General features: G+C 50.7%; 4 protein-coding genes across 5 annotated transcripts; 3 read left to right on the top strand and 1 right to left on the bottom strand.

Annotated features, from left to right (window-relative positions):
• Nucleotides 1-1,173: 1,173 nt before the first annotated feature.
• On the top strand, nucleotides 1,174-3,347 carry LOC1272850 (CDP-diacylglycerol--inositol 3-phosphatidyltransferase). Its single transcript, XM_311768.5, has 4 exons — nucleotides 1,174-1,436; nucleotides 1,518-1,652; nucleotides 1,913-2,066; nucleotides 2,138-3,347. The coding sequence occupies exons 1-4, from the start codon at nucleotides 1,379-1,381 to the stop codon at nucleotides 2,472-2,474; spliced, it is 684 nt and encodes a 227-aa protein (XP_311768.3). The 5' UTR covers nucleotides 1,174-1,378; the 3' UTR covers nucleotides 2,475-3,347.
• Nucleotides 3,348-3,401: 54 nt separating this feature from the next.
• Nucleotides 3,402-5,656, bottom strand: LOC1272849 (T-complex protein 1 subunit zeta). The gene is made up of 2 exons (XM_311767.6): nucleotides 5,380-5,656; nucleotides 3,402-5,163 (listed from the first exon to the last, which is right to left on the bottom strand). The coding sequence occupies exons 1-2, from the start codon at nucleotides 5,514-5,516 to the stop codon at nucleotides 3,705-3,707; spliced, it is 1,596 nt and encodes a 531-aa protein (XP_311767.4). The 5' UTR covers nucleotides 5,517-5,656; the 3' UTR covers nucleotides 3,402-3,704.
• Nucleotides 5,657-5,883: 227 nt separating this feature from the next.
• Nucleotides 5,884-7,236, top strand: LOC1272848 (protein BCCIP homolog). The gene is made up of 3 exons (XM_311766.5): nucleotides 5,884-6,106; nucleotides 6,198-6,324; nucleotides 6,407-7,236. The coding sequence occupies exons 1-3, from the start codon at nucleotides 5,987-5,989 to the stop codon at nucleotides 7,063-7,065; spliced, it is 906 nt and encodes a 301-aa protein (XP_311766.3). The 5' UTR covers nucleotides 5,884-5,986; the 3' UTR covers nucleotides 7,066-7,236.
• A 70-nt stretch (nucleotides 7,237-7,306) lies between these two features.
• Nucleotides 7,307-15,838, top strand: LOC1272847 (putative aminopeptidase W07G4.4). Of its 2 annotated transcripts, none has more exons than XM_311764.5 (4): nucleotides 7,307-7,503; nucleotides 8,289-8,471; nucleotides 14,083-15,457; nucleotides 15,532-15,838. In XM_311764.5, exons 2-4 carry the CDS (start codon nucleotides 8,458-8,460, stop codon nucleotides 15,697-15,699), a joined length of 1,557 nt encoding a protein of 518 aa, XP_311764.5. In that variant the 5' UTR covers nucleotides 7,307-7,503; nucleotides 8,289-8,457; the 3' UTR covers nucleotides 15,700-15,838. The 2 variants fall into 2 exon arrangements, with proteins under 2 accessions (XP_311764.5, XP_003436488.2); XM_003436440.2 differs by lacking the exon at nucleotides 7,307-7,503 and adding an exon at nucleotides 7,729-7,871.
• Nucleotides 15,839-20,303: the final 4,465 nt, after the last annotated feature.

Below are 20,303 nucleotides of genomic sequence, written 5' to 3'. Positions count from 1 at the left end.
GTATTCCCCATCCAAACTCCAAAATGAGTTAAATTGTAAATAGAAAGATGGCACACGTGTCTACTCCTTTCTACTCGAATTTGCCGTTAAGTTAGCATCGGCCGGAGTCAACTGGAGCCATCCGGTTCAATGTGCTTGTGATCAGGCATTTCAATTCGTTGTGTTATCTTTTTTGCCTTTCACTATGCGCGTGCACTTCGCATACAGGCTATTGTTTCGAAGGTTGACTTCAGACGATTCCGATTCCAACCGATTGCACCGCCGACACCGGACGACTCTGACGATTCCAAACGATTTCAAACGACTCCCAATGACTCCGGTCGACTCGGGACGACTCCGGAAGCATCGAGACGAATACATAGTATATATACCCTTCATACCCTTCATTCCGAGCAAAAATCTGGAAGAATGGTCGTGTGGTCAGATACACGAGTATCAACACCAACGACCATTACTCAAATCTCACTTGCTTCAGTGCTAGTGATTTCCATTGAAGTTTAGTATTTAAACAATCGTATCTCCGTTATAGTTCTAGCGATGCATAACTTCAATGCGAAACCATATAACAGTACAGAGTGAAAGATTTGAGGCTATTTAACGATGGAACTTGACGGCTTGTTAAGAAGGTGTACCGAATTTGGTAGAACTTCATAGCTTTTTAATGCATGCCATCGGTACAAAGCAGCTCTTGTCAATGTGTCCAAGACTGACGCCTTCAATCATCAACTCATTGCTGCTGCCCTTGTTAAATAAGTTAATTGAAGAAGGATTATGTAGTGAAGTGATTGTGATTATTTAGTAAACCATGTAAAATTATGTGAACTGTGATTTACGCAAGGTTCACCCACCAGCGTTGCATATTTCTACCGAAATAGTTGTTAGTTTGCTTCTCCAGTGCAACATTTTAACACACATTTAACTGAAGTTGTTCAAGTTTTGGTAAACAAACCTCTTTTTTTACACTAACCAGCATTACTATCCGTTTGTCATTTCGTTTTCTTTACGGTCATTTTTCGGTTTCGGCGCCCGCTGCTTAAGACTTTGTTGCGACCTAAGAGCTTGTTAAGACGAAATGCATACTAACTCAATTTGTCTCCTGGGCGACGAACAACATCGTGCACAGTGGGATTCTAGCCGCATACTGGCCATAACGTCCGAACATCAATTCAGCTGTCAACAGAAAGTCACAAACATAAACATCGCACAATTCGCATCATCTTTTCCTCCCACAGCCGTACGCGAGTGCAGGTGGAAAATCTATCGCGCAGTTTTCATTGCGTGCGCGCCCCGTTGTTTGTGTAGGAAAAAAAACGGAACAAACTTTTGCATTCACTTATCGGTCGTGTCTCGGTTGCGAATCCTCGTCACCTTTTGCACCATGGAGGTCAAACAGCAGGAGCAGGAAAATATCTATCTGTTCGTGCCGAACATAATCGGTAAGGGGGTGGAAAATGTGTGATAAACTGTTTTGCGTCATCATCATTTGTGTTGCGATTTGTTTGTTTGTTTTGGCACAGGTTACGCACGGATCGTGCTGGCAATCGTTTCCTTCTACTACATGCCCACGGACTATGTAATTGCCAGCTGGTGCTACATCATCAGCGTACTGCTCGATGCACTCGACGGTCATGCGGCGCGGCATTTCAACCAGTGTAAGTATTCACGCCGTGCCATTCCACTGTGCCCCCCGGATTGGGTGGAAGAAAATCGATGCTCGATTGGGCCTGTTTTGTCCATCGCCATCATACCAGCACGGAGTATGCGTGCGAATTAAATGGTATTGCATAACGATTGGTGCGATTGGGCCGAATTATCTCCCCAGGGGATATCGGTAACGCGTGGCACGGTTTGATAGCGATAATTGTAATGCGCTTCCTACCTCTCTATCCCTCTCTTTCGTTCATACTTTTAGCCACAAAGTTCGGCGCCATGCTGGATCAGCTTACCGACCGGTGCGGCACATGCGGTCTGCTTGTAACGCTAAGCTACTTCTACCCGAAGTACATGTTCTGGTTCCAGCTTTCCATGGCGATCGATGTCGCGTGCCACTGGTTCTATCTGCACACGTAAGCGAAAATGCAATAACCGAAAAGAATAGCTGTGACTAATGATAATCAACCACCGCCTCTCCCACCAGGACCGTGCTCCAGGGCAAGACGTCGCACAAGTTTATCGACATGTCCGGTAATCCGATTATGCGTGTCTACTACACCAACCGTACCGTGCTGGGCTTCATGTGTCTGTTCAACGAGCTGTTCTATGCGGCGCTGTACCTGCTGCACTTCACGCCCGGGCCGCTGCTGCTGGGCTTCTCCACGTTTAAACTGCTCGCCATCGTCTCGTTCCCGGTGGCCGTCGTCAAGACGGGCATCTCGGTGATTCACGGGTTCGTTGCCAGCTGCAACATTGGCGTAATTGACGTCGCGGAACGGGCGGCACAGCGCGAACGGGAAGCGAACAAGAAACCGCAATAAAGGGGGTGATGGTATCCCCCAAATGCGCTAAAGAATACGGGCTGTCCCCCCCACTTTCTTTGAAGACGATGCGGAAATATTTTCCCAACTCTAAAAGTGAACGCAACGCTTGCCCCTCTCCCGGCGGACCCCGAGATCGGGTGTTTCTAAGCGCTTTCACGTAAATCACTATGCCAAAGGACAACAACAAATGGAGAACAAACAAACAAAACAAGCATGATAATGTGTTTTAAAACGAGTCTATTTAAGTGTTGTTAACTAATAATGTAGCTGAAATTGTGTAAAACCCCTCCACCATCTACTGTCCCGGTGTGTTCGGTAGTCGAACGAGAGAGGGATCAAACATTATGCACCTGACCATTATGCAATGTACTGCAAACAAATAAGAAGACGAAACAAAACACATACAAACGATGCACAGCATGTGAGAATGAGTTGAATATTGTTGGAATGCAAGAAACCCCACGAGAAGAAAGGCAACCGATAATTAGTAATGCACATTCCACAGAAGCCTCCCGAGTCATAGAAAATGCTCTCCATATTTTGCTATCAGACTTACTCTCTTATCCAGATGTGTTGTGCAAGTGCACTACAAAGCTCCGGAAGGAAGCACGTTTAGTCAGTCGAGTCAATCGTGTAGTTATTTGTTGCTTAACGTGTAGCAAGAAGATATCATCAAGATCATTGTCATTTACAGGTATTGTATCGTCATTCGAAAAGAAGGAGCTGATGTGGCTATAAAACAATTTAGGTTTGAGTAAATGTATCCCAAATTGTGTAGAGAAGTAGTGATTCGAAAACATGGCATCGATGTGATTTGTAACTCCCTGACTTTCTCATGTGTCTAATAAATAAATAGCCTCTCTCTGTAAACTGTGGAAAAGCGGATACATTCTTCGAAAGAAAACTCCTGCAACAGTCTCTGTATGTAGTAGAAATAATTAAGCTGGTGCGTTTATTACTTGTGTTGTGGGGGTGTTATTGTTCTGCGAATACAGTGACCGCATCGCTGATGCTGTGTTAGTAGTGAGTGGGATTCGAAGTTCAACTGAACCGATTTCACCCTTGCGACGCTTAGAAATTAGTGTAAGATGAAAGTGTAAATGAAACGTTAAAGACGCAATGCGCGAAGGCTTAAACGATGCAATACAATACGCTGCTCGCGAATCCAAATGCTCTCTTTCTCTCTCTCGCTCTTCCTTTCTCTTTGCGGTGCATCACTCCCAACATTTAACCTTTCAGGCTACTCATGCCGGCACGCATAATCTCGTCCACAAGCAGTATGTTAACGGCAATGATGGTGGAGGAGTTGAGAATTTGCTTTTTCACGATGTAGTTGTCGAAAATGCCCAGATCGACCGGTTTCATCGGCTCGCCGGTGGACAGATCCAGCCCGATCGGTTCCTCGTTCAGCAGACCCTCCTCCTGCAGCCGCACGATCGTGTCCTGGGCGTCGTACCCACTGTTCACGGCCAAAATCTTCGGCACCACCAGCATGGCGTCCGCGTACGCCTGAATCGCGAGGCGCGTCTTTCCCTTCACCGTCTTGGCGTACTCGCGCAGCTTGTTGTGCACGCGCACCTCGAACGCACCCGCTCCCGGCACCAGCTTCTTGTCCTCGACCGCATTGTTGATCGAGCGCAGCCCATCGCGGATCGCGTCCTTGATCTGGGCCAGCGTGTGCTTGTTCGGGCCCTTCATCAGAATCGTCACCGACAGCGGGTTCTTGCAGTCCTCCACGAACGTGTACTTGTTCTCGCCCAGCACGTGCTCGTACACCTGCCCGGCAAAGCCGAGGCACGATTCGTCCATGTTGTCGAACGAGTTCATCGCCATACCGCCACAGGCCAGCGCCAGACGCTCCATGTTGCGGCGCTTGGCACGGCGCAGCGCCACGATGCCCTCCTTCGCCAGCATGTCCAGCGACATCGGATCGATGCCCTTCTGGTTGATCACGACGAACGTTTTGTCCGTACCGTCGCACACCTTGCGCTTCAGCTCGATCACCTTCTTCACCCGATCCTCGATGAACTCGCGCTCGGCCAGCACAAACTTTTCGCGCTCCTCCGCTGTCTTGTAGAAGAAGCCCGAGTTCACCTCCGACTTTTCGTACTCCATCGACACGTTGCACGTGAGAATGTACGCATTTTCCACGCGCTTCGGCATGTCCGGGTGGCGAGCACCGTGGTCCATCACGATACCCTTCACCAGCTGCGTGTCCGTGGCCGACTTGTGCTGCATCTCCATCAGCTCGACCATGTGCAGATCGACTGGCTTACCTTCCGTGCGGATGGCCAGCACCGCATCGACGCACACGTCCGTCAGCAGATCGGCCAGATCCGGGTGCACCTTGGTGCGGAGCGAGGTGCGCGCAATGTTGAGCAGATTTTCCCGGTTCACCTCAATCGGGTGGGCGATCTGTTCGAGAATGTCCAACGCCTGCAGCCGGGCCTGGTCGAACCCGTCCGCGATGATGCGCGGATGCAGCCCGTCCGCGATGTACAGGTCGGCCTGCTTCAGCAGCTCGCCAATGATCAGCACGATCGAGGTGGTTCCGTCCCCGGTCACATCGTCCTGGGCCGTACTGGCACGGGCAATCAGCGACGCGGTCGGATGCTTGATCTGCATCTCGTGCAGCAGCACATTGCCGTCCTTGGTGATTTTGATGTCACCGGCACCCGAAACCAGCCTGTGGGTGTGTAAGTGAGTGTGAAAGTGAGGTTAGAAAACGGGTCAGGTGAGTCAGATGGTAAAACGACCTATCGCGTCGACTGCAACGCATTGCATTGCCAAAATCTAATCTTTTCGTCAATTGGGAACAATTTTCCATTAATAGTATCCCCGCAATCCCGCACTTATGAACTTTTGACGATTTTTTGCGAACAGTTGTTCACTTCCTACTCACATTTTCATTGTTCCCTTCGGGCCGAGATTGGTCTTCATCACATCCTGAATGCCCTTCGCGGCGGTGATGTTGATGGCCAACGCCTGTGCCGCACGGGCAAACTCGGCCTTCGGATTAAGCAAGCTAATTGAGGCCATTTTAACACTGTGCAACTAGTTTTACAATGAAATTGACTGTGCTCGAGATCGAACTTTGCTGCAGCGGCCCAGTCGGTGTTTCGAAGCAAAACTTGCTTTTCTTCTTCGCCTCTTCCCAACCAAACCAGCTGTCATTCGATCTGTCAATCCAAGGGGTAGGAATTTCGTTACTGTTTTAATTTGTTGGTTTTCCAAAAATACAAGTTTACAGTAAAAATGCAGTGTAAATGTGTAAAAACGGTAAAAAAAATAACAACAGCTAAAATCGTATCCTTTTTGTATTTTCTACAAATTCACGAACATTTCCAAACCCTTTCACAGCTCTCCGACATACGCTTTGAAGTATTCGACCCGGTCGCATTAAACACACATTTTTTTCTCCTGATTTGCCCGACTCGCACGCGTTCTCGTGCAACAATTGTAAATAAAGTCAGGTCGCAAACAGTTTCGTGAAGAAAAAAGCCGTAAAAATGACCAGCAAAAAGCTAAAAGTTGAGGCGGAAGATGAAGAGGAGCAGCGTATGGACGCGAAAAGCGGCAGCGATGAGTCGAGTGACGAAGAAAATGACGAAGCATACGAGGGGGATGAGGTAAGCTGCGGGTACACCGACGCAGCGGCGTGGTATCGCTCCTCGTGGGTGGCAGTAGGATGATGTCAAATGTTTCCCTTCTCCCCATTAGGGTATCACCGTTGATTTCGAGGGAAGAAATCCGATCGACCCCGATCTGGACGGCATCAAACAGCTGCTGGGACAGCTCTTCGTAAAGGCACACATCGACCTCACGGAGCTGGCCGGCGTTATTGTGGGTTAGTTCACAGCCTGGTCGGGCTTGTCGTTTCGACTCGACTGACGTTGTTGTTCTTTGCTTGCTCGTGCTATATATTGCAGCTCAAAACTATGTCGGCAGCGTGCTGAAGCAAGCGTACACCGATGCGGACGATGACGAGGAGGACGAGGACACGGACATGGGTGACCCGTGCCAGGTGGTGTTTGGCGTGACGACCATCATCAATCTGGCCAACAAACAGGAGCTGGCCTCCGTCCGGCAGCTGAAGAAGATGATCTTCGAAAAGGCGGAGAAGTACGCGACCGAGCTGGTGCAGCAGCAGTTCCGCGATGCGCTCGAGGGCGGCTCCAAAACGACGGGATTGCTGCTGAACGAGCGCTTCATCAACATTCCGGCCGCGGTCTGTGTGCCGATGTGTGAAAACCTCCTGTCCGAGATGGAGCGGGCCCGCACCAAGGGCATGCCATTCGCGTTCGACTACTATTTGATGTTCGTCAAATACTACCAGCAGGCGGCCGCCGGTGATAAGCCGGCCGAGGTGATCTACAGCAACGACGAGGAGGAATACTTTATCAAGGATTCGTGCGCCAGCTTCGACTATTCCGTGCAGAAGGAAACCACGACGGCGCTGGCGGGCCAGTGGCAGAAGAAGGACGAGGAGCTGCAACCATTCCGCAAGGTGCTGCTGATCGAAGCGAGTAAACTGCCCGGCATTGTGGCCACCATCAAGAATCTGGTAGCGTCCGTGGCGAACAAGTAGAGCTGTAGATCGAATAAGATGTCTATTTTTTCAAAATATCCCCCCCCCCCCTTTTTTAGTGTGAGTGTGTGTCTAATCTTGTGCTGTAGCTTTGTGCTAACTGATAATGAAAAATAAACGAAAGTTCCTCGCCTCCAGAACGCTGGGGTTTGTACCGACTATTCGGTAAAATGAAGCGTTTTCCATGCCTCGATTCGAAGCGTTTCTCTCTCTCCCCACTCGGTTGCTGTCTGCACTCTCCACCCCTTTCTCCATGGTGATTCATCCCCGCACGAGCGGGGTTTGTTGTGGTTATTTGACACTTCGCAGAAAAACGCAATTCAGCACAAACTGTTTCCGTGCATGTTTCTTTTTTTATCGCGAGCAAAGTGATATTGGCCAAAAACAGTGGGAAACGCGGGCATAAAAAACATTGCCGGTGTTTAGCAAACCGACCAGGTATGTAGTGGAAGGGGTAAAAATAGTAATGTTATCGTATTTCCAGCCAAATAGATACGGTAGTTCTTAACCTCAAAGGCACCATCAAGCTGGGCCTGTGCAATGTTTGTTAACCCTTCGGTGACGAGCATTTGTGTTGTAGAATGGAAAAGATCATTTTCCTGCATAATGTATCCTATGGTTTGGGTGTTTTAATAATTTGCATCAAAATGTATGAAGCACGTCAACGTGAACAAATGTACGTCACACAAGGCGCGACGTGATGATGTTCCACACACGCGGGTGTGTGTGTGTGTGTGCACCCGGTATGACTAAGAAGCCGGTCGATCGTGATTTATAGAAGTTTTATCGTGCCCTAGAATATAGAAGTAAGTTGATCGTCGCACAGGGTCGATTGAATCACACCTGCGTTCGTGTTAAATTCGGTACATGCAACCAGATCGATTCCATGCTCATGTGTGGCTTTGCTACGTGTTGTGTGCGTTCCGTGCACGCTACCCCGGATGAACCCGGGGCAGAAAAAGGGGCCATTGAAATTGATCGTGCGCGCAGCTCTTTGTGAACATTTGACCGTGCTGCATACACGCAAATCAAACGACGCATTGTACTAGTATAAGAAGCAGAGATGGCGGAGCACAATCATTTACACAGTGATACAAACGCAATCAAAACAGTTCTCCCTTCATTGGTGCTATCAATCTTTTGGACGGTTTTCATACAAGTGCGCGCATTATCTCACCTTGCTCCCCCATCGGGGAAACCATTCCCGGGCCTTCCATTCACAGATTAAAGACATCAAGTGTGGCTCTGGTTTGCAAACCTCTTCGGGACAGCTTTGGGGCGTGCGGACGACAGTTGAACGAAATCAGCCGCCGGAGCAACAGCAAACAGCTATCAGCAGACGAGAGCGAACCGTGCACGAGGAAACGATAGCAGCCCTGTGGCACAAGCACAATGGGCGTCGAAGGGTAAGTGATAAGCTAAGCTGAAGTGAAGATAGCTGCAGAAGCAGCACGCCTCTCAAGATCAACCGTGTGCGAATGAAAACCTCCCGCTTGGAAACACAATTGACCTAAGGGAATAAAACAGCGTGCCCCCAGCCATACTCCAGAATCGGACCGACATCGTTCTTGGCCGCATCCGGCGATAGGGTCGACTCCAGAACGAGCGAACGAGCCAGACCCACACGTCTGCCATTTCGGCGAATCCAAACGCTCCGTTAGACGAAATGTAGTCATTAACGGGGTTCGCAGACGGTCAGCCGCTCATCATCATCATCATCTAGACGCACTACGCCTGCCTGGTACGTGAGATGCGTACGGAGTGCCAAACTGCCGACGGGAACACCGCCGAACGTAGCATGCCGCGAAAGAAGATGAAACCGAGCCTAGACATGCGGTTTTTTTCTACGGTTCCCATCCAGCTATCTCCCACCAGATGGGGAGAAGGTTTGAGGAGCACAATTTTTATTTCCCCAGAGAAGGTGGAAAACTCGCCCAGACTGGCTGGCCGCCGGCACCACCCATGCTTGGGGCCACGTGTTTGAATTGGTGCGTACAGCTGGTCGCGCGACGGCCAATGACCTTTCGGAGTGGTTTTTGGCCACGCAATGAGCGGTTTTTTTTTTCGGGTGTTGGTCTTACCATCGGTCCTTGGACTGGGAGAAGATGATTGATGGCGATTGCGGAGTAGACCATGATTGATAGTTAGAGATAGAGAGAGAGTGTGTGTGTGAGAGAGAGTGTGTGATAGAGAGTGTGTGTGTGTGAGGAGAAGACGGTACAAAATGCTGATATGTTCTGGCAATTAATCATGTAGATCACGTGATCCCGCAATGCGTGTCGAAAGCATTTCTCTTTGCCAAAAAGTGCCACAGCCCGCGATTGTAGCTCCAAGCGAACGATCCTATACAGACGGGTAGGCTCTTTTTGTTGCTCTTTCGCTATGGCTCGGTTCTAGTTCTATGCGAGTGAGCGTTGATAGCGTTCTAAAAATTAACGATCGCAGTTCTACCGTCGTAAATAGACCAATTCGCACATTCCTCATCTGAGAAGAGTTTAGCTTCGCGATGGCTCATGTGTGCCCTCCACCAAGTGTAACCAACTCACATGTCTGTGTCACTCCGAACATGATCATATTCAGCACGATCGCTGCCTCTTTGTTCGTACTATCATTTACTTTCTTCAGCTTAATCAGAATTGAATCATAAGTGTAATGATTCATGTGATGCCTTTGTGTTTGCATGTAATTCATGCTCTCTTTACTGCGTTGCATTCAACCAACTCTTACGGGGTGGGGCAGTACTTCCACACTCACACAAAAGCAACCCTTGTTACGCTTTACTTTCTTGTAACACTTTGCCCTCACAAATTGGAGGCTTCTTTTTCAACACATTTTTTTCCTCGGTCGATAAAGCGGTTTGCGTTACTGTTGCGTGACGTGCACCGAAGGCGACGAACTTTTTGACGAAAGCAAAGCCACGAATTGTTTTCTCGTTGACCCACTTTTGTGGGTGATCTGCAGTGGCAGTGGCACTGGGATAGAATTTTACAAAGAAGACTAAAAGCAGCAGCACACTGCTGCAATGAGGTTAATTGGAGTGCAGCAAGGGAAGCGGTAATTTCGGGACATTTTAGTTAGCGGTGATCGTGATCGTTTTGTTCCTCTGCTTTTTGATCACGTTTAAAATGTGTTTAAAATGCTACAGCATGAATGTAACAGACATTTGAGAGATTTTTCTAAAACATTCTATTGCGACATTTAGGTGGATTCGGTTTAGTTGGGACCGCATTTCTTCGGCATTTCGCAGCAAAAAGCTAGCATGGGCGATCGTACACGCGTGCCTCTTTTACAATACGCAAATGATACACGCGACTCGCACACGTTGTGACAGTTCAGGTGCGATGCAGAGCCTTACACTGCGCCTCACGTGCAGCCTCACTCTCTCGCATCGCGTAGCGGCGAACACGCTGCCAAAGTGAAATGAATACAGTAAAATCATCAAATTTACCGTTAAGCTTTCCTCCTTCAAGAGGCGCTACCAACCCCCACTCCCATTCACCCAACCCAGTGTTAAAGTGTGACCGTTCTGAGTCGCACTGATCGGACCCCTCGCTCGCCACAAAGCCGTGTAAATGTGCATTTTGTGCTGGTGGCAGTCGGTACGGACGAGGGGGGCAGGGTGGTCTAAGGGAGGAGGGGATGGTGGTCACCCGGTTCGGATGGTGTATGAGTTTTATTATTATTTTTATTAGTGTTTGCTGTTGCGGCCGGCCCCGGGCCCGTAACGCGGAGGCCACGCGAGACGAGGGCACCAGCGGCACCGTGCAGGCCGGACGGTGGACGAGCAGAAGAAGATATTCCTAACCTAGTTTTCCGTTTCTCTCGTCATTCGCTCGTTTCGGGCTCGTTCGGATTGGATTGGCGTACGCTGGTGGGGGAGAGAAGGTGTTGTTCGGTTCTGAGCGGGCCAACGGCGCAACGGGGTTTGGTGAGCTTTGCCATGGCAGTACTGCAAAGGTGAAGCTCAAAAGAAGGGACGCACGTTCGGTGTGTGTGTGTGTGTGTGTGTGTGTGTGTGTGTGTGTGTGTGTGTGTGTGTGTGTTTTTGTATTCCTACAGCAAAGTATACCCGCGAGGTACAAGAGGTACACGGATGCCAGGACGATCGAGTGCGCACGGGACAGAACGAGATGCGGAAGCGTCGTCGTCGTCGTCGTCTTCGTCTCGTGGTGGTGGCGGCGGCGACGGCACATGGCTCGGGGATGGAGATTTCTGTTCGTTCGCTCCCGTTGCTGCCACGGTTCCCAGCGACTCTTCGCGATCTTCGTGTTCTTCTTGATTCGTGGCGTGTTTTTGTCTTTTTTTTCGTTAATCTGTAAATACCACCATGAGCACCACTACTGCTGCTCAGGTGCTTCGGGAGCATCGCGCAATGCAACAAAAGCCAGCCTTCCCCCAACGTCTCACGTGGGGGGATACGTGATCGCGAGCGTGAGGGCGAGAGATCGAGAGATGGCCCGTTTTGTTCTTGCTGTTGTTTGTAACTAACCTTACCCCCAACACCACCACCACCTACGGTCGGTTTGGTGGGGAGTTTTAACGCGCTTCTTGCTTGCGTGATGCCTTTTTTCTCGCTTTTTTCTTTCGCTCGACTCCTTGAACTTCGAAGCGGTTGTCGTTGACCCAGATTCTGGGACAACTGTCGTCTGCTCCATTGTCGCACCGGGGATGCAAGTGGGTCGTAGGTAGGATGGCTTGGTGGGTGGGTGTGGGCACTGCACAGTTACAATAGCGTAACGGCAACGAAAAACGAGGAGCGACAATGCGCCTGGAATGAAGCAAAGATCTTTTGGAGAAAAATGTTGAATAAGAAATGTTGTTGTGTAAAATGTTTATATTTTTACAAATATCGACAGTATCGGCCCTGTCCTGCCTTAGAACACGATTAGCAGTTACGGGTGAAAGGGTGACGAATTTGTTGCACTACTAGCAATGTGGGATTGGGCAATTTTTCAATACGCATAATTTAGTAAAAGCAACACAGTAAAGAACTATGCAAGAGTTAATTAAAAAAAGGTTGCATGCATTAACTTAAGTTGGATGGATGAAAGCGTGCTTTTTGATCGATTTGTCCAGTTTTAACTTCCTTTTTTTTAATACGAAGTCGTAATAAAGCTTAAAGCATAAAGCCGGTCTCGTAGTACAGTCGTCAACTCGTGCGACTTAACAACATGCCCGTCATGGGTTCAATCCCCAAATAGACCGCGCCGCCATACGTAGGACTGACTATCCTGCTATGGGGGGAATCAATTAGTCACTGAAAGCCAAGCCCACAAGTGGGTACAGGCAGGCCTTGACCGACATCGGTTGTTGAGCCAAAGAAGAAGAATAAAGCTTATTGAAATAAAGATAAATTACTTTTTTAATTATCAATGCCACTATTTTGACTGACAACGACTTGAAATCAACGAACTTTTAACCATGTTTAACAGTAATAATTGAAATGATTCTATTTATTAAAAGTTTTTTTAAATGTATGCTAGCGTAGCCTATGAAAAAGGGGTACTTAGGCGACATCCATCAATTACGTAACGCAAAATTTGCAAATTTTCGACCCCCTCCCACCCTAGTGTAACAAACTGTAACGTTGGAAGAAGCCCCCCCTCCCCCAAATAACGTTACAGATGGACCCCACCTCCCTCAAACAGTTCATATTTTTTGTAAGGCTTTCTTTTTTTTTTGCTTTATTCTGGTATATTCACAATTTTTTAAATTAACTAAAAATAAAAAAAATACATTATACTTTATATACAGGGTTTCCTACGATTTATTGGTCAGTTCCCATGATTTTTTGATCGTATCCCATAGATTTTTGGTTCGTTCCCATAATTTATTGGTATTTTCCGATTGGATATCAATACAATTGGACCAAAAATCTGGGAAACGAGCAAAAAATCGTGGGAACGCACCAACAATTGATGGGAACCAACCAATATATCGTGGGAAACCCTGCAAAGAAATGTTGTCCCATGCAGCAATCAAATTCATAAAGATTCTGAGAATCGGAACCTCAGCACGTACTAGCATTTTTGATCCGTTTTTCATCCAGCCATCTTCCTGGCCCGCCATAAATATGCCTATCTTTCCGGAAGTGTTTCTTTGGCTTTAGATGTTGTATCATCATCAAATTGATTATTTTATTTCACATAACGTGTCATGTCCTACAAAATTGGTAATGTTTGCAAGAGTTTCGGCTGCATTTTCGATGTATTGATAAAATTTCGTACAATGATCAACACTAACGAGAAAAAACTGCAATCTTCGCAGTAACGGAATGCAACGTTCCTGCGACAATCCGGTGTTAAGTTAATCCATCCGTCCGTCCGTGGTAACGGAATGCAACGTTCCTGCGACAATCCGGTGTTAAGTTAATCCGTCCGTCCGTCCGTGGTAACCAAATGACGGACTATTCGGCTGTGTAGTACATAAAAAGTAGCGAGATCTTTTATAGACGCGGTTATGCCAGCGAAGGTTATGAAGTCACCAAGAAGAATCCTCGTTTTTTACTCATTTGTTACTCGAAATAAAAAATTCAAACATTTTATTTTGCGTTACGTAACAAAAGTTAAACTCCCCCTCTCTCCCATGTAAATTGTAACGTTCATGAAATGGTTAAACACTGCAAGGATAAGCTTTTCAGTCCTTCTCTGTGTATGATACAGGGTTTCCAAGTCACTTTCGAATGTGAACACAATTATTCACCGTATCCAAGATGTTTTGCAACAGCTGTTAAATGGTTTATTTGTTACTAAATGAAATTTCAGTTTCAACACATGATTTTCAACACACAACAAAGAACTGTCAAACTCAGTCTAGCTTGATTCGTGTTGAAAATCATGCTGAAGAAATTTTAAAAAAAATATGATGGAAGTTAAATGTCAGAGTGATGTGGATTAACGTCTTGCACGCGGTGAATAAAAATGTTTTCATGTGAAAGTGACTTGGAAACCCCTGTAAAAAACAGTTCAACCTAACAAGCAAACTCATACAATATTACCCAATTGCTTTCGTCCCCAGCTACCTTCCGTGCGAGATTGACCCGGTGGATAATCTGGAAGTTGCCCTTAATCGTGCCGCCCGCTGCGACACGCTGTGCGTGATCGATGATGCCAATCTCCATCCGGTGCTGGCCCGCGAAATTGAACAGCAGAAAACGTTCGACGCCGGTATCTGCTCCGAGGTGAGCTGTTTTCGCTGTACAGTTGGCAGCGAGCCGGTTCGCGTCGTGTACAGCCCCGTCGGCGAGCTGTCCGATTTCGATGACGTGCGCCGGTACGCGGAAGCTGCCGGTCAGGCGATGAGGCGCGCACTGAAGGCCGGCGCAAAGTTTCCGCTGCTGGTATTGCCCGCGCCCACCGAACGCTTCTCGGCCGCCCCACTGGTAGCACTGCTCGGTGCCCTGCACGAGCTGTACGTGCCGCTGCAGCTGCGCGAGGATGTGCCTGCGAAGCGCCAACGGTACGCGAAGATTGGCCTGCTGCATCCGGACGGTGCACAGCGCGGACAGGATCTGTTGCGCCAGGTGCAGTCGCTGGAGGCGGGTCGGTTTGTGGCGCGCGATATCGGCGGCGGCGATCCGGAGCGTATGGCACCGCCGCGCGTGGCCAAGTACGTGCTGCAGGCGTTCGCCGGCGGCCCGGTCAAGGTGACGGTCGTGGACGATCCGCGCGTGTTCGAGCGCGACTACCCGCTGTTCCAGGCGGTCAATCGGGCGGCGGGCACGGTCGAGCGGCACCGGGGCCGCATCGTTTTCCTCGAGTACCGGCCGCCGAAGCCGGCCCGCAAGACGGTGGTGCTGGTCGGCAAGGGCGTGACGTACGATACCGGCGGTGCCGACATCAAGGCGGGCGGTGTGATGGCGGGCATGAGCCGGGACAAGTGTGGTGCGGCCGCCGTGGCCGGCTTCATGAAGGTGGTCGAGCAGCGGCAACCGCAGGACGTGCACGCGATCGGTGTGCTCTGCATGGTGCGCAACTCGGTCGGCGAGGAGTGCTACGTGTCGGACGAAATGGTGACGTCGCGGGCCGGGGTGCGCGTCCGCGTCGGCAACACCGATGCCGAGGGTCGCATGGCCATGGCCGATGCGCTCTGCCAGATGAAGGAGCGCGTGCTGAGCGAGGGCCTGCCCGATCCGCACCTATACACGGTCGCCACGCTGACGGGGCATGCGGTGCTGGCCGTCGGCAACAGTGCCATCGTGATGGACAACGGGCCGGCCCGTGCCGCAAACCATGGGCCCGAGCTGCAGCGGGCCGGTGAGGTGGTGGGCGATCCGTTCGAAATATCGGTGCTGCGCCGGGAGGACTTTGATTTCCACCGCGGCAAATGCTACGGCGAGGACGTGCTGCAGGCCAACAATCTCCCATCTAGCCGTACGCCTCGCGGTCATCAGGTACGTGCTGTTAATGCCGGTCCACGGTGGAAATGTATTCACTTTTTTATAACTCTTTTTTTGCTTACCAACAGGGCCCGGCGGCGTTCCTGATGCTGGCAACCGGGCTGGACAAATGCGGCCTCAGCTCGACCCATCCGATCAAGTATTCCCATCTGGACATTGCTGGCAGTGCCGGGGACGTTCCAGACACACCGACCGGATCGCCCATCCTGGCCCTGGCGCAGGCTCATCTGCAATAGAGCAATAGAGGGTTATTTTACCCCTTGCCCCCCTCCCCAGTGTGAAGCCGGTGAGAATTGGATCTGGAATCGAATTTCCATTACGTTTAATGAAATAAAGATAAAGTCGCAATTTGCGCTTCGGTGATGGTTTATTAAACGGTTTAACGGTTCTTGTTCACTTTGGGGCTGCCAAGTTTGTGGTTTTCCCCACATCCCCTTGCCACCCATTGTTTGTTCTCACTGTTCCCACACTCCAGTCCGGTCAATATCCTCTGGGTTAACGCAAGCGTACAATGACCTGTTGAACTTTCACAAACAAGCTACAACTGGACCACCAAACCTCTCTGGCCATTCTGTGCGCTTTGCATCCCGCTTTCTGTTGCTTTCTCGCCCTGTGTTACACATTGCTCCGGATGACAATTTGCTCCATGCAGTGCGTCTCGACTCGCAACTAGTGATGTGCTCCTTGGAGCGCACCCACAACTTCGATCCGACTCCGGATGTTGTTAGTCCGAATCCGACTCCGGCAAATTCCGAACCACTAGTTCTGCGCGGAGTCGGAGTCGTCCGGAGTCCTTCGGAGTTTTCCGAAGTCGGAGTCATTCCGAGTCGACCTTAGAGTCGATCGGAGTCAATTGGAAACGGAGTTTGCCGCAGTCAACAGGAACCGTCTTGTGCAATGTGTTTGTGATCAGGCATTTCATTTCGTTGTGTTTTTTATTTCTTTCATTTTGCGCATGCACCTCGTATACAGGTCTTTGTGCCGACTCCGACCGACTCTGGACGACTCTGGACGACTCCGACTTCAAACGATTCCGAACGACTCCGAACGACTCCGGATGACTCCGACTACTAACGACTCCGGATGACTCCGGACGACTCCGGATGACTCCAGACGACTCCGGATGACTCCGGACGACTCAGGATGACTCCGGACGAATCCGGATGACTCCCAACGACTCCGGATGACTCCGAATGACTCCAACTACTAATGACTCTGGACGACTCCGGACGACTCCGGACGACTCCAGACGACTCCGGATGACTCTGGATGACTCCGACTGCTAATGACTCCGGACGACTCCGGACGACTCCCAACGACTCCCAACGACTCCTAACGACTCCAGACGACTCCAGACGACTCCAGACGACTCCGGATGACTCCGGACGACTCCGGACGACTCCGGATGACTTCGGACGCCTCCAGACGACTTCGGATGACTCTGGCTGACTCCGACTGCTAATGACTCCAGACGACTCCGGATGACTCCGGACGACTCCGGACGACTCCGGATGACTTCGGACGCCTCCAGATGACTCCGGATGACTCTGGCTGACTCCGACTGCTAATGACTCCGGACGACTCCGGACGACTCCGGACGACTCCGGACGACTCCGGACAACTCCGGACGACTCCTGACGACTTCAGACAACTCCGGACGATTCTGGACGACTCCACATGACTCCGAACGATTCCGGACGATTCCGAACGATAATGCTGGACGGATCTACCTTCCGGAGTCGGTTCCGAAATCATCAGATTCGGATCAGAATCGACTCCAGATTTTTGCCAACTTTACCCATCACTACTCGCAACGTGCTTCAATCCCGGGGGTTTTTTTAGCGAGTTCCGGTCCTAGCCAGGGCGCAACATCTCGTGGGAGTTGTGTACCACCAACGCTGACATGCGGTGACATGCGGGGCCTGTCTACGATGGAAATGGAGCCATTAAATCGAGCCAGCAGTGCGGGATTGCGCAGACACAACGGTGCGCGGTACGGTGCTTGCGGGAAGCCGAAATCGCAACGGCCGCGGAAACAATCTGTTCATGTTGCGCGCGCCTTTCGCCGGCTGCTGCTGCCAGTTCTGCTGCCAGTTCGTTTGGCCGGACCCACCCCACGGTGAAAGTGGTGCAGCACACCTCAGCGCGCGAAAGGTTCATTGAACGCGGAAATGCTGTGGCGAGCGGAAAGCACCCATACGCAATGTGTCGTTTCCCAGCGTGGGGAGGGGGATGCGTGCGCAAAGGGGGATGAAAATAAAACTGCGTTTAATGTGCGTTTCCGTGAGTGCCTTTTGCAGGGTGTCCGTAGCCTCCCCCCTCCCCGCTCCTTGTGGGTTCATTTCACTTAGTTTGTTGCGCATGTTATTTATCCCATCTTTCTTCGCGCGTACGGGTTTCGAAGCGATTGGTCAAAGAAAGGTGGTTTGGATTTTTCGTGTAGTTCCACAAAACCGGAACCTCGTTGGTGGTTTGACCGTTTTACCCGGCCCCAGTTCAAAGGTTGCGGTTTACTACCGGGAGACGGAACAAGAGTTGAAGCAACATCACCCCTCCCCCCCCCCCCCCCCCCCCATACCGGAACGGAACGATACTTCACCAACGGCCAAGCGACAGGGCACAGGGCACTCTTAGTGAGTGCATTGACATTTCCCGCGGGGCCGTGTGGGCGGACCGTCCGTAGCCGGGCGCTTTCTAATGCGCACGACGACGGTCGTCCCGTTCCCCCCTTCCTCGGTAGGCTTGTCATCGGCAATACGTGTGACCTCTGCCACGCTACAAAAGCGAACGAGTTCAACGCTCAACCGGCTACGAACCGAGAGTGGCGTAACGGTTGTGGCAGATGGGTTTGGTTTGCGCAGCGAAAGAGACCCGCTGCTTTCGCGTGCATTTCCGCATTGTTCGTGTGGGCTTGGCTGAGGTTGTTGATCCCTCACCCTGTTATGCCTCCCCACCCCCGGGCGAAGGGCACCTCGAAAAGGGACATAATTCTTCCCGATGCCGGCACGGTAAATGGGAAGCAGTGTGTGTGGGGGTGGAAATAACGTTACTTTTTCGCTTCGTTTGGGTATGTGTGTGTTTGTTGGTGCTTCCCTTTCACCTTACGCTCCCTTCCATGTGGGTCGTACTGCAGTGGAACTGGTTCCTCCCTTGCGGATGCCGTGGGAGAGCAGCGACTCGGCCGTTTCGGTTTCGAAGTAGGCCAGCCGATGCCCTTCTGGGCATGTGCACAAGAACAGAAACCTTCCCTTAAGCAGCCCGTAACAGCCCGACTGGATGCAGCGAATTTGGCGAAGGAAAACAGGGAACAAAGAAGAGCAGCAGAGACCGAGCAGCGGCAGCAGCAGCAGCAGCAGCTTGTCGTACGGGCCGCTGCTCGTGTATGTGTTGGGTTTCCGCGCAGCATAGAATGGAGGAAAGCTAGAAAATCGGTCTGCCCAGCTTGCAGAGCTAATGATTTATTCCAATCTTCAGCCCGGACCAAACCCACCCACCTCCACCCGCTCGCACGCTGGCAAAAGGTTCGCAAAGGTGCGACGAACCCGATGTCCAAAACAAAGAACCTCTGCGCCCTGCTCTGAGACGGAAGTTTACTCGGGACGAGGACGGGACCGAGAGGGGGTTGAGCTTAGAATTATGTAACATCCACCACCAACCACCCACCCCGAACGCCACGCAAAGATGTGGACATCTCGGTCTCATCGTTTCTGCCAGTTCTCGGCGTCCGATGGCGGGCGGACGACCCCTGCGCTTCCATAAAAGGTTCGCTGTCGATTCCCCTGGATCTAACGGATCTCGGGATCGCAGTGTGGGTCCACTGGGTGGTTTTCTTTCCCCCTGTTTTTCTCCCTCCCGGAGGGAAAAAAATGGATGGAAGACGCAAAGATGCAAACATCCTTCGGGGGTTCCCATTGGTTGACGACCGATTGGCCCTTTGCGCTTCCAGGCGTCGTGATCCACGATCACACACTACAGATCGCAGCCACGGCGCGAGCACCGATCATACGTGCTGTCCGTAGATGGGTATAATTTTAATTAAAGACCGAACACACAACACACACACGCCGGGGCCTGATGGGTGGGGCAAAAAATATGAGGGAGAAACAAAAGCTGAAGGGGCACACCCGATGGGATGGGATGGAAGAAAAGAAAGCCCGGGCACGCCAACGTTGTCCACTTCGTCTCCACCGTGGGCTCGGCTCTCGTGCTGGGCACGCTGGACCACGGGTCCTTCCGGCCTCTTCGGCGTCTCCACGAAGCCTAGCGGAGGCTCGTTCCAGCGTCGAGCGTTGGAGCGGGTGGTCACAACCATTGGGGTCGGCTGGTCGCTTGCTGCTAGGTTTGAAATATTGTACACGGAAGCTGCTGGAGAAAGATAAAACCGGCAGGGCAACTGGGCAGCAACGCTCTGGGGCGGTCGGTCGGGGGGTCCCGCGGTCACAGAACTCTCGTTCCGTGCACAGCAAGTCAACAGCAGACGGAACGGGCTGGCTGGATGATGCAGGGTTGTTTTAATATCAATAAATTTATGGCAAAACGAGATGATTATAGACATTGTTGCTTTATGGTGTTTTGGTCGCGATCGGAGCGGCACAGCTCGGTGCGGGACAGAACATAGTTGATTGCGGCCGTCCGGGTCCGGGACTTGGTGGAAGCAGTTGGGAGGGGATCTAGAGACGGTTTGATTGGTTGGAGTGTGAGGTTAATGCTTCCTTCTCGGCTATCTATTACTCGGTTGTGATGCGTTAGAATAGCGCTCTGTGATACTGTGATGCAAGAATGCAGTCTTTTTCTAATTGGAAAAAATGGGAAGCAAAATCCGGTTGCTTGCTTTTCTGCG

The sequence above is a fragment of the Anopheles gambiae genome, chromosome 2 (genome assembly GCF_943734735.2).
Source record: "Anopheles gambiae chromosome 2, idAnoGambNW_F1_1, whole genome shotgun sequence".
Lineage (NCBI taxonomy): Eukaryota > Metazoa > Arthropoda > Insecta > Diptera > Culicidae > Anopheles > Anopheles gambiae.
The sequence above is the reverse complement of the archived record's forward strand: the minus strand, read 5'-3'. Positions and strand labels throughout refer to the sequence as shown.